Source organism: Prionailurus bengalensis, chromosome A2 (genome assembly GCF_016509475.1).
Source record: "Prionailurus bengalensis isolate Pbe53 chromosome A2, Fcat_Pben_1.1_paternal_pri, whole genome shotgun sequence".
Taxonomy (NCBI): domain Eukaryota; kingdom Metazoa; phylum Chordata; class Mammalia; order Carnivora; family Felidae; genus Prionailurus; species Prionailurus bengalensis.
In genome coordinates, this window is record NC_057348.1 from 64,808,704 (window position 1) to 64,821,956 (window position 13,253).

At 54.2% G+C, this 13,253-nt stretch overlaps 1 protein-coding gene across 6 annotated transcripts in view; it reads right to left on the minus strand.

Moving 5' to 3' along the window:
* Window positions 1-13,253, minus strand: part of COBL (cordon-bleu WH2 repeat protein) — a 276,897-nt gene that overhangs the window by 7,741 nt on the left and 255,903 nt on the right. For all 6 annotated transcript variants that reach the window (XM_043588470.1, XM_043588471.1, XM_043588468.1 and 3 more), the window contains 3 exons: window positions 4,286-4,383; window positions 1,075-2,870; window positions 76-195 (listed from right to left, as the gene is read on the minus strand). In XM_043588470.1, the coding sequence (XP_043444405.1) occupies window positions 76-195; window positions 1,075-2,870; window positions 4,286-4,383 (2,014 nt within the window). The remainder of the gene's footprint in view (window positions 1-75; window positions 196-1,074; window positions 2,871-4,285; window positions 4,384-13,253) is intronic.

A 13,253-nucleotide genomic window follows, 5' to 3' on the forward strand; every position in this document is an offset into this window, starting at 1 on the left:
AGCTGCGGCCCCCGCGTGGGTCGCTGCGGGGCACGGGGGTGCGAAGCCATCCCTCCACGGGAGGCCCTGTCTTACCTTCCGCAGGCTGCGGGCACCGCTGTGCCCTCGGATGGCCGCCAGCAGGGCCGAGCGCTCGCCCTCTGCCTCCCTGCAGGACGGCTTCCTGGGCCCTGCCTCCGACGCGTGCTCTGCAATCTGGAACGTTCACAGTGTCAACACGTTTCCCCGGGAAGGAGGAGAAAGGCAAAGCATAGGGCAGCACCAGAGGAAAGCGATACCTATCAGGTGAGGGAGGTGAGGGCTCGAGGATCGATTTTACGGCCCCCGCTGGTGGAAGGTAGAATGTATTTCCGCCGTTGGGCACGGCGTGAACATTCCACACTGACCTCACGCCATCTAACGACCAAAGCGCATGTGTGTGGGGTGGCATGGGACGGTGGCCTCTTAATGTCGTGTGGCTCCTGATACTGGTGTAGCTTCTGGAGCAGATATGTGCCTTGAAGCTTTGCAGACCTGAACGAGGGCCCGGGGTCCCCACTAGCTGGTAGCGTGGCCGTGGGCCAGCTCGCCTGACTTCACTGTGCCTCCGTTTCTGCCCCTGTGGAATGGAGACGGCTCCCAAAGCTGAGCATTGGTGCTAAGTGCCTGGACAGGGGAGGCGGGTGTCATAAACTCCGTCCCTGCCGTTACCGAACAAGGACAGTAGACCCCGCTAACCATGCAGGAGTGACCGGCAGGGGCCTGAGTCTCTATCTGCTCACTCAAGGACCAGTTACGGATGAGGCGACCCCCAGGTATGGACACTTTACCGCCCACATCTCCCCCCAGGGGGTCAGGGTCTTAAAGGCAGTTCGGACAACCGCAAACCCATCTGCTTTCATCTCTTTTGTGGTTCTAAATACTCTGCAGGCAGCAAGGTGAAGCTCCTGGTGGAAATTAAACCCCAGCATTCGCCTCCCTCATTCTTAGCTTGCCCCGCCCCTCCTCCTCCAATGGCCATCTGAGAATCTACGTGGGGAGCGACAGGTAGGAAACGGGTGCCTGTGCCCTGCAGGCAGGTGCCTGCCCGTTCACCTTGCGAAGCCTGTCCTTCCCGCCCGCTGAGTGGATGGCCTCCATCAGGGCACTGTGCAGGGACGTGTCCTTTGGTGCCGGTCTCTGGACAACGGGTCGGAATTTCTTCTTCGGCCCAAAGATGCTGGGTGGCAGGGTGCCGTTGGCTTCGGGCTTCTCCTCCTGTTCTAGGGGCTCCCGTCCGGCGTGGCCACTGGTGCCGGAGCCTCTCGGAGAGTGAGGAGGCTCGCTGGGGATGGGGACCCACCTGGAGCCATTCACCAGGGTCCTGTCTGGAGTCTGATCGTCTCCTGAGCGGGCGGGCGGGGGATCTGTACTGTCCAGAGTGCGTCTGGGGACGGATGCTGAGCTGGCCCTGGGGTCGCCTAGGCTCTGCTTTCCGCTGAAACTAGAGCTCTGTCCCATAGACACGTGACCCCTCTGGGCAGCCGTGACAGGCGGGACACAAGGACTTCTGCAGATGGCGGCTGGGCCGTCTTGAGCAGACGACTTTCCATCAGGGCTGCTGACCGGCCCCCCGGGCTGGGCTCCTACCGCCGACGCCTCCCGGTCAGCACAGATGCGGATCTCTGGGAGCGGGCTGGGGGCTGAGCCGTCTCTCCTAGCGGGAGGCCGTCCGGCCAGCTCTGGGGCTCTGCCTTCACGGGTCTCCTCGGCCTGGGCTTTCTGGGGCCCCATCCGCTTGGCAATGGCAGAGGCCACGTACTGACTGGACGTTCTTCTCTGGGGCTTGAGGAACAGGACCTCTGAGGCATTGGCTGCTGTCACTTTCACGTGACGAGTGGCCGCCACGGGTGGCCGGTCTCTCCCCTCCTCCACGTGTCGCCCTGCTTCTCGGTGGGCAGACTGCTGCAGGGGCGATGTCGCTTTGGGGTCTGGGACAGTGGGTTCTGCCCTGAGTCCACTTTCCTGCTGCTGTGGCCTCGCTGGTGTGGTGGGAGCGGGGGTCCTGTTGGTTGAGCACTCCGGGGGCTGGCCAGAGTGCTTCTCCAGAGAGCCGGACCTCCAGAATTCCTTGACCCTTCCAATGGGTTGGGTTTCCGCGTCGAGAGCGGGCGACGACGGGGCTACGGTCCTGCCCCCGTTCGCGTGGGGACTCACCAGATTCCCTAGCTCGTCGATCTTAATGGCCCCTGTTGACAGCGATACTCCTCTGTCGTAACATCTCATCTCCGATTTCGGAGGGACGATTTTGTACGTCGTGAGGCCGTATTTCAGTCCGTAACTGCACCCTGGGTTTTGGCCCCGTCGATACCATGATGGCGGTGCTGAGCCACCGTGCTTATCCTCGCCTTCCTTTGCCCTCGCTGGCTCTGATGAACTCGCGCTCTTGCTGGCCTGTGTCTGCCCACTGAGGGCAGAGCCGGGCCCCTCACCGCCGTCCTCTGCATTCGGGTTGTGCGTGGGAAAGTCTGCAGAAGTCGCCTTGGGCTCCATTTTGTTCGGACCCCCATCTTCACAGGGGTCGGACGAGGCGGGTTCGACTTCCTTCCCAAGGCCGTGGGGAGGAGCTGCCGAGTCGGGCACGTCTGCTCTCGTCTCCCGCTGCTGGCTGTTCTCCGCCTGACTTTGCAACAGGTGGCCTCCCCGGCCGGCTACGCTCCCCGGGTCAAAAGAACCAGCATTGTTGTTTCTGTTGGAAAACAACCCCGAATCCACAGGATCATCTAGGACCTCCCCTATGAACGTTACTGGGATCGCGTCCTCATCGCTGTTGGGGACCGTGGCATCTGACACGCGGCGTCCAGACACGCCATTCACCGAGCCGGTGCCGGCTTCATAGCCGTCTTCCAGTTCTGCAAAGAAGGACAAACACAAGTCACAGATTGGCATCGCTGGTGATGATTCCCAAGCCAATCGCTTAGTGTAACCACACCCTGGCTTTGATTTTCCTGAGGTTCTTCTTGTGTAAGTTATTTATGTGCATTTTCAAGCGTCATTCCAATTTGTAATCTACACATGCCTGGGGCCCAAGGCTCAGCCCTGCTTGTTCGACAGAGGAAACTGCACGTCCGTGATGTCTCCAGGTACGGCATTCTGGGACGAGGTTTTGCCAACATCCTTCACTTAGAAACTAGTCCTGTAAACCTGAGCCCTCTAGAAACACTGTCTCAGCGCAGAACGTGAAGGGGAACTGGGGTTTCAACCTTCAACTTGATCTCGTTCATCACAAGCGCCACAAAGCACATGGGCGATGAGGTGCCCACGCCTTCAGTTAAGAGGCAGATGACTGAACCTTGGGCGTCTCAGAATTAGCCCTAAAGGATTTAGCGGGTCACTTGATCAGAGCCCCAGGGACACAGGGTGAAAGATTTAGCTCTGTCCACCACGTCTGAGAGCTGAAAAGCGAGTTGACAAAACTACTCATCAGCTCTGCCGTCTGCTTCCTTCTGGTTTTTGTTTTGATTTGTTTTAAGGCATGGCCAATATCTGATTTCTAGATTATTTTCACCGCGTGCCTTTGTTTGTAAGATCAGCCGGTTGTCTACTGAGATCCCATGCGTCTGCTTTGGCCTCGCGGTATTATCTCCCCCCACTATATCTGTAGAAAAGCAGATGCCCCACCAGAAATGGGTTCACGGTCAGGGCGGTGGGTCCTGAATTTCCCTTCAAGAAACGCCACACATTAGCAAGCAAAGGGGTGGGAGCGTGCTCACCTGTGTCACCCAGTGCTCCCCAAACCCATTTTGGCACTGGAAAACTCTTTGTTTTAAATATTTATTTTATTTTTGAGATAGAGAAAGAGAGACAGAGCGTGAGCAGGGGAGGGGCAGAGAGAGAGGGAGACACAGAATCCGAAGCAGGCTCCAGGCTCCGAGCTGTCAGCACAGAGCCCGACGTGGGGCTCCAACTCCCAAACTGTGAGATCGTGACCTGAGCCAAAGTCGGACGTTCAACCGACTGAGCCACCCAGGCACCCCCTTTTTCTCTGAATGTGTTTAGAATCCTTCCCGATGTGCAATATCAATAGCATCGAGAGGGATTTTAAGCTGCTATTGAGATGTCTCCACAGTGCGGTTAGCAGCCCCAATTGGAGACGCAATCTCCAGAGCTGTGCTCACTTGCTGGCCTCACACCCAGGCTTTCTTCAGACAGACCAGGGTTCCTCCTGCACAACCTGTCCCTCATGGAGCTACAAACCTGGTCAGAAAAAACAACCCCCCGAGTCGCCCAGCACACGATGCGATGGCGAAGCAGGGACTGCTCTCACCTTCCAGGTCCCCGTCAAGTTCCTCCAGGGTTTTCTGGAACTGCCCGGTGATAAAGAGGTCTTCGTCCCCTCTGCAGGCTGTGGCAGCTTCCTCAGGTCTAGGGAAGACCAGAGAGAAAGGGAGGGCATTTATTTCTCTCATTACTGCTTTACTCTTTTCTGGAACGATCTGAGGAAGGCACAACGTGCGGCCAAGTTCACGCAGTTCTGTATCCCACGGGGCCCAGCCCTGGGAGCTGCTGGGACACGGACAGGGGGTGTGTGCGCGTGCGCGCTGTAGCAACAATTAACGGCAGGGGCGGCAAAGACAGGGATAACAGTTCCTGCCCTTGGACCTGCTTTCCACCCCCCCAAGACTGGAGAAAGCACCTACCAGGGAGGGATGCCCGCTGTCCCTCTGTGCCGTGTGCAGCCTGCACACGCGAGACCCCAGATGCAGGACTTTGGTGCAAATTATTGTATTATATAAAACTCACAAGCAATTTATAAGGCAGGTAGTGTTACCATCGCTGTGTACAGATAGGGAACCATGTGCCGAGAGACTAAGGGACCCACCCAAGGTCACATGGGCTCCAAATCCCAGGGGGGTGGGGGCAGGGGGGAGAACTGGCCATGCCTGATGCCCAGAGGCACAATGTGGCCCCTGCCACCTGGACATCTGGGAAGATGTCAAGCCGCCCGCCGAGGGGAGCCGGATCTCGCCTTATTTGCGTCACTGGGACAATAGCATCCACGAGACGGCTACGGCCAAAACAATTTCAAAGCAGCTTTTGCAAGGGCCCTTGTCTCTGTGCTCGCCGCGCGGACCACAGAAACATGTTGACGGCAATTGTCTGTCTTCAGTGAGAGCTGAAGGTCTTTTCCGCTGATTGTGAAAATTGAGGACCAATTTCCTTCATTGCTAATCAGGCCCAGATAATGATGCCCGGGGCATGCTTTTTTGCATGATCCTCACTTACGTAGCAAAGTTTGTGTTCTGATAAACGAGTCTTTCTTTCTTGGTGACTGTGTCCTTTTGGGAGCCAGGAAGCAGCTTCCAGATTAGTCTCAGCTAATGTCCTCTGACAACCCAGACAAAAGGGGCCAGTTGGAGATGTGTGTGCATGTGGGCCAATTAATAAGGACCGTAAGGGGCACAAGGCTCTCTTTCTTACTGCTGCTGCTGGGGCTTTAATTGAATGCATTTTCTTTTTCTTTCTTTCTTTTTTTTTTTTTTGAATGCATTTTCTTAACGTGTGTTTTTCTCTTCATGGAATGTGATGGTTTAAGTACACTTAATTTAAACAGTTGACAAAATACAAGGTACAGAAAAAAATGCAGAGTGATATGTAAAATAGTATTCAAAACTGAAACCAGCACTTTCTAAAATGCTTGCTGTTCATTTTGATGCTTAAAGCCTGGCTAAACAAAATTACATAGGTACTTTTTCTTCAAAGTACTCGTGTTGACTTCAAAGTATGCTCAACCACACCTCTCTATGAGAACAGAATGATATTCATATGAATTAAAAACTAATTTAAAATAAAAATCCCAGGAATGCTATTTTGTACATGTTACACTAGAAACAAGTCACGGAAGCTGATGAAATGCAGTGGGGCCAAGACCCTCACACCCATTGCTACTGGAAAGCCGTTGGGAACACACATCAAGAAACAAAAACGTCGCTGTAACTTTGTAAGAAGTTCGGTTCCCTCGTCTCTGGTAATCTGCCTCAAGGAAACGATCCTACAGAGGGAAAAATGTGAACACAACGTTGGTCGAATTTAGGTGAAGAGTTCCCACATACCCAGCCGTCAGGGTTTGCCTAAAGCACCACATGTTGATTTCAAAGGGCGTTAAAATTGGTCACTATGGTGAATCTGGATTCTCTGTGGAAGCACAGATCAATGCTCAAGCCAGCACGTTGTGTGAAGAAATCAAGATACATACACAGAATGATTGTGATGATCTAAAAATAGCACATGCCCGCGGCACCCGGGTGGCTGTTGGTTCAGCCTCCGACTCCTGATTTCGGCTCAGGTCATGATCTCATGGTGTGCGAGCTCCAGCCCTGCGTTGCGCTCTGTGCTGACAGCCTGGAGCCTGCTTGGGATTCTCTCTGTCTTCTCTCTCTCCCCCTTCCCCGCTTGCACTTACTCTCTTAAAATAAACAATTAAAAAAATTAAAAAAAAAAATAGCACATCCCCACGGGCAAGGAAAGTAAAGTTTAGTCAACCCACCAACCACTGTGACTTGTGGAAATGAATGAATTATAGTGAATATGTTATTCTTTTCTGTCTTGAATTATGCTCATTTGGGTACAAAAAGCAGCTTGAACGATGGGCAGTGTTTTAGATGGCTAAATTTAAAATAATCCCTTTGGGCCCTTTTTGACCATGAACGAAAACTCTGTGTTTGCCAAGTAGATTACATTTTTGTTATACGGTGCACGATACTCATGGTTCGTTGTGTTTATGTTTTATTTTACTATCAGTGCTTTTTTTTTTTTTTCTGAGAGAGAGCATAAGCAGGGGAGGGGGAGGAGGGGGAGAGAGAGAGAGAGACAGAGAGACAGAGAATCCCAAGCAGGCTCCATGCTCAGTGTAGAACCCGATGTGGGGCTTGATCCCAGGACCCTGGGATCGTGGCCTGAGCAGAAATCAAAGAGTCGGACGCTCAACCGACTGAGCACCCGGGTGCCCCTACAATTTGATTTTGTTATGAGTGTTTAACAATCCCAGTGAGTAGCTATTAGCCTGACGACCATACCGAGGCGGCCGAGACCAGGCCTGCGTGTGAGCTCGATTGTCTTCCTCCCGCCCAGGCTGGAGCCTGAACCGCCCCCCTGGAGCCAAGCCCCAAGGTCACAAGGTGTTCCCCGCCCCTCTGCAGTCCAAGCCCCCTTGCTGAAGTGGGGGGACCCTGCTCTGAGTCCCATTCCCTCCCACCTGCTTCTGTTCTCCTGAGCCTGCATCCCCAGCACCACACAGGCGTCCCCCAGATGCTGTCGCTCAATCCCGGCTCTGCTGACCCAGCCCCATTCCACCTCTGCCCGTCTGGCACCTCACGTGGTCCTCTGACCAGATCCTCCGGTGTGAGCCTGCTTCCTCGGGGCCCTGCCTGCCCATGGGGACCGAGTAGACACGGGACAGGAGCCACCGGCCTGGGAGGGAGGGTCCACCCATGGTCCTTGGCTGCGCTGTTCCCGAGGCTGCTGAACCTCTGGGGTCTCTAGGCAAGGGGAGAGGTGAGGTCTGGAGGCCACTTTGCTCATGCTGCTGGCTCCTTCCCTGATGCAATGCAGGGGGGTCTCTGTGCTCTGGGCCCTGAGCTCCTGGTGAACGGACTATCTGGCAAAAGCCAACACCAATGTCAACGCATCTATTTTGCTTCCCAATGTAAAGTTTCGCGAGGAAGAGACGTGGCGATATCTGCTTCTCTTTCCTCCCCCAGCCCCATCTACTGGCCCCCAAAGGGTTAGTCGAGGATGGTAACTACTGCTCTGTCCCTGCGAAAACCAGTTCCAAGGGCCTCCTCCCAGGGTGGGGGGGGGGGGGAAGCCAGCAATCTGGGGGCTTAGCAGGAGAGTTCTAGACCGTGTCCCCGGAGTGGAGAGCCGGCCACAAGCGTCAGCGTCTTTGTAGCTGAAAATAACCGTGCACAGGTGTCCCTCTCCTCGGCACCTTCCCGCCCCCCAGTCTTCAGCTGGGTTTCCTGACGGCGGTCTGTTTTGGCTGAAGATCAGGAAAATGAATCACAAGCAGTGCTGACACTTTTACCGGCTTGCACACGCCGAGTACCCATCACCAGCAGCGAGCGTGGCTGCAGAGGTTTGCAGGCCACCGCTGCATCAACGCGAGGGACAAAGGGCGGAAGGGTGGGGGGCGAGGGCATCAGGGTGACAGACCCCCCTCCCCCGCCCAGACCCGGCTCGGCCTCTCCAGCTTCGGGATCAGCGGGATCAGCGGGATCAGCGGAGGCGATCAGGTCAGATCAGCCGTCGGAAAAACAGGTTTCCGTTTTTTGCTTTCATTTTAGAGGAGAAACAATAAAAGAGCACGGGCTGATTCTGGGCGATTCGGGCACATGTGAGGCCACGTCTCTTTTCGATGTGGCTAAAAGAGCTTCTGCAAGTAATGTATCCAATGGCAGAATTAAAAAAAAGCAGTCTAAAATGAAAAAAAAAAAGTCTCTTGCAGGCTGGGATTCAATTTGCTGACAAGCCAACGGACCTGTGCGTTTTCAAACAATTAAACTCCGTATGCTAAAGGCAGGAAGCTTGGGGCGCCTGGATGGCTCAGTCGGTTAAGCGTCCGACTTAGGCTCTGGTCATGATCTCACGGTCCGTGAGTTCAACCCCTGCGTCGGGCTCTGTGCTGACAGCTCGGAGCCTGGAGCCTGCTTCGGATTCTGTGTCTCCCTCTCTCTCTCTGCCCCTTCCCCACTCATGCCGTCTCTCTCTCTCAAAAATTAATAAACATTGAAATAAAAGTCAGGGGTGCCTGGGTGGCTCAGTTGGTTGAGCATCCGACTTCGGCTCAGGTCATGATCTTACAGTTCCTGAGTTCTAGCCCTGTGTCGGGCTCTGTTGACAGCTCAGAGCCTGGAGCCTGCTTCCGATTCTGTGTCTCCTTCTCTCTCTGCCCCACCCCTGCTCATGCTCTGTCTGTCTCTCTCACTCTGTCAAAAATAAAGGCAGGAAGCTGGGAAAACACACAGTTGATGACGGGCATGTGTGCTCAACTTCCCACCCTGCTGACCAGCGCGCCTGTGTTGACAAAGCTTCAGACTTCTAGCACCACGTGTCCCCCGGGAATGGAAGAGGAGCCACGCACGTCACTTAAAATCTCGTGATCAAAAAAAAAAAAAAAATATGATCGTCACATTAAACACTGTGGTAAGGAGACAAAGGGGAGATGAATTACTCTAAGTCCGCTTTTATGACACCCTCGTTAGTATGACTTGATTTAACCCAATACTTAGTCCACACTGTCATCACCACTAGGTACCCTCGCGGAATTGACAGGAAACGCTCCTTTCTTCACACCAAAGTCGGTGTGTCACCCGCTGGGCAAGAGCTCCTGTTCGCAGCAGCAAAGTGTCGTTCTGAAATAGCTGGAGTGGTTTTTATTTCTTTCTTTTTTTAACGTTTATTTGCTTACTTTGAGACAAAGCAAGAAAGTGTGAGAACAGGAGGGGCAGAGAGACAGAAGGAGAGAGAGAATCCCAAGCAGGCTCCGTGCTGTCAGCGCAGAACCTGACGCGGGGCTCGAACTCATGAACCGTGAGATCATGACCTGAGCTGAAATGAAGGGTCGGACTGAGCCACCCAGGCACCTCTGCACTGGCTTTTTTTTTTTTTAAGTTTTTTTTTTTTTAAATTAAAAAAAAAATTAATGTTTGTTTATTTTTGAGAGACAGAGACAGAGCATGAGCGGGGGAGGGGCAGAGAGAGAGGGAGACACAGAATCCGAAGCAGGCTCCAGGCTCCGAGCTGTTGGCACAGAGCCCGACATAGGGCTTGAACCCACAGACCGTGAGATCGTGACCTGAGCCAAAGTCGGACTGACTGAATCACCTAGGTGCCCCCCACATGGAGTGGCTTTTAAATGCTCCTTTGCAAAAATGTAGCTACAAAGTGTCTGGGTTCTAGGAGGTATTCAGTGTTTCCAAGTGCTGTTGGGGCGGGGGGGGGGGGGGGGGGGGGGCGGTCAGGAAATTCTAGGATTCCAGAAGGTGAGAGATGCTTCCAAGAATTCTGGGTGCAGAGTTCCTGTGGTCACAGAGTCCAGGGGCCCCAGGCTGGCAGCGGCCAGTGAAAAGGCAGGACCCCACCCTGTCCGTCCCCTCTGCTGCCCCGCACACCCTCAGTCCCGAGACCAGACCAGGCACACGTGCCCTACAGGGCCCGGCAGGGTTTCACTGTTAATGTCCTCATGCCCACCACTGGCTGTTGAGTGAGGCTAGATGGCCTTGGGGACAGCCAGGCAGAGGGCAGGGAATGAGGGGGGACAGGAGCCACGACAGGGAGGCTCCCGTGTCTTGAAGGAGCTGCACCGTGTCTTTTGTGGCTCTAACCTCGCTTTCAGTGTCCTCCCATCACCAAGGGACACGGCCTGAAACCCACATGTCCAAGCGCTCATCTGCTCCACTGCTGAGCTCATGTTCCCAAAAGGAATTTCCAGTCCCACATGTTGATACTCAGATGGATACACCGTCTGAGGACAACAAGACTGCCTTTGGGATTCAAGGGCTTAGAAATAATACAAGTTCGTGGCGCCTGAGCAGCTCAGTCAGTTGCGTGTCTCCCGCTCAGGTCATGATCTCACAGTTCGTGAAGGCAAGCCCCACGTGAGCTCAGTGCTATCTATCAGGATAAAACCTGCTTTGGATCCTCTGTCCCTCTCTCTCTGCCCCTCCCCTGCCTGCGCGCGTGCTCTCTCTCAAAAATAAATTTAAAAAAAATAATAATAATACAAGTTCCATTGGGATGTCCCCCGGGTGGGTAGGAGGCAGAGTTCTCTCTGTTTTTCCCCTTTATCTACGTACAAATATGCATATGTACACATACATATGTACACATATCTACCACACATATACACACGTAGTTTCTTCCCAAAGATGCTATCTGGCTTAACGAGGCAGATGATCAGAGCCTGACCCAGGGTGCAAGCGTTCCCCAACAAACCAAATTTCTTTTTTTCCTCAGGCAGCTGCAAACAATAACTTCGACAGCAACAATAAGAATACCAGCTATCAGTTTTTGAAGGCTGCAAGTATGTCAGGTGCCATTCTTACTTTTTCTTTTTTTAAGAGTATTTTTTTTTGAGAGAGAGTGAGCATGAAGGGGCAGAGAGAGAGAGAGAGACAGAGAATTCCAAGCAGGCTCTGCACTGTCAGTGTGGAGCCTGATGTGGGGCTCGAACTCACTAACTGCGAGATCATGACCGGAGCCGAAACCAAGAGTCAGAGGCTTAACTGACGGAGCCCCGCCCAGGGCGCCCCTGCATGTACTAAAGAAATTGATGTGACAGCCAGTCACTGCCCCCAGGGGACAGACATGACCTCAGGCAGTCTGACCCTGGAAGGTGTTCCTTAAGTGTTAGGAATGTTGCCTCAGGCCACATACAAAGGGAAGATGCCTCTGGGAGAAGCTGTTCAAGCAAATGTAGGTCCCCCGAGGTTGAGGCCATTCCCCGGGGTCCCCCAAATAAGGAGCGATCGTCATTTGTGTATGTGTTGATCCTGTGCTCCTGGGCTGGTTTCTTCCTCGAGGAACCTGTTTATCAGCCGCACTGAGTTTAGAGGAAACTGCTAGGCGTGCGAGGCCCACGTTTGCAATGAAAGATGGTAACGGGGTCCAACCGGGCCTGGACGGCCATGCAAGAAACACATCCTTTCTCACCTGCAGAAACTAGGTGTCAGAATTGTGCAGAGCAGAGCCAGGAGGCTGGCCAGACCCAGGGACCGGCAGCAGCCACAGAGAATAGGGGCACCGTGTCCTCGTAGGCCCACATTTCAGGGCCACATGACGAGAAGTGCTGACGGCTGAGTGAGTGCCAGCCGGCACCAGGCCTGGGATTGCCCTGCCTGGGCTCCCCTGGGGACTCAGGATGTCGGAAAACACCATGCTGTTCCTCAGTGTTCCCCTCGATCGCTGTTGAACGTGAGCGTTCCGTTCCCGTCTGTCCAGGTGGCCGAGCTCAAGGTGGCTCGGTCAACGGCGGTGGGTGCCGTCCTCACATGACTGCAGCTTGACCCTGGGCTGCCCATCCCCCAGCCGAGGTTCCCATCTCGCCAAACTTGGCCACGGCCTGCTCTGGACCCCTGGAATCAGCCGCTGCACCCTGGCTCCCCGGGCTCTGCAGACTTGGCCTCTGACCCTGTGCCTGTGACCTCCACCCCCGGTTTAGCCCCACCCCATCTTTCCCCCTCCAGCCTTCAGTGCCTTTTTGCGGCTCAGGCTCTCAGCCCCAGGGGCTGCAGACAGGACCACAGAGCACGGCCTCTGGAATGCACCGCGTCCATCCAGAGAGATGAATTCTGTCCGCGTCCAAAGGACTGAAGTGAGTATTTGTAAGTGCTTTCACTGTGACCGCGTGGGCGGTGGAAGGCACAGATCAGCATTTAAAAGACGGGGTATTTTTATCAGAGCGCTATTCTAGGGACATTGGGATGTGGAACAGAGAGGGGGCATTTAAACCGGTTGCTTTCCTCCAGAATTTGTAAGAGACTTTCATGGTTCACGATGGGGAGGCTAGAACGATTACCTGCATTTATCTGTGCGGAGGTATTTCTCCAGGGCTGTATCTCACAGGAAACACCCAAGGGACTACACAGACCTTCCCAAGCCGGAAAAATCAGCCAGCACAGAAGGAAGGGCCAAGGCCAGTGCACGTCGGGGAACCGGCCCCACCCGGCACGCACATGTTTAGTTTGGCTTGGCATGTCTGACTGGGTTGCCAACATTGAAAAGTTTGGAGACCTCACAGAAAAATCTACATTTCTGGGGGCCCCTGGGGGGCTCAGTTGGTCAAGCGTCTGACTCTTGGTTTTGGCTCAGGTCATGATCTCACGGTTCATGGGTTCGAGCCTCACGTCGGGCTCTGTGCTGACAGTGTGGGGGGCCTGCTTGGGATTCTCTCTCTCTCCCTCTCTGGCTGCCCCTCCCCTGCTTGTGCTCGGTCTCTCTCTCTCTCTCTCTCTCTCTCTCAAAAATAAATAAATGAACATGAAAAAAAGTTTTTTAAACATCTAGATTTCTGGCTTCTCTTCAAAGGCCGGCCACCTTGGGTCTGTGACCCCTCCGGGTAAGTTTGGAAGGAGGGTGCAAGGCTGCTTTCCTGAGAGAGAACTGAGCTTTCTGGGCTGTTCTCTGCGGCCGCCCTCACCCTCATTATCTGTCTGGCCCCTGCGGGCCTTTGAGTTTGCAACCCCAGTTTCACACCCCTCCGTGCTGCTTGCTTCTCAGTAACCCTGAACTTTACG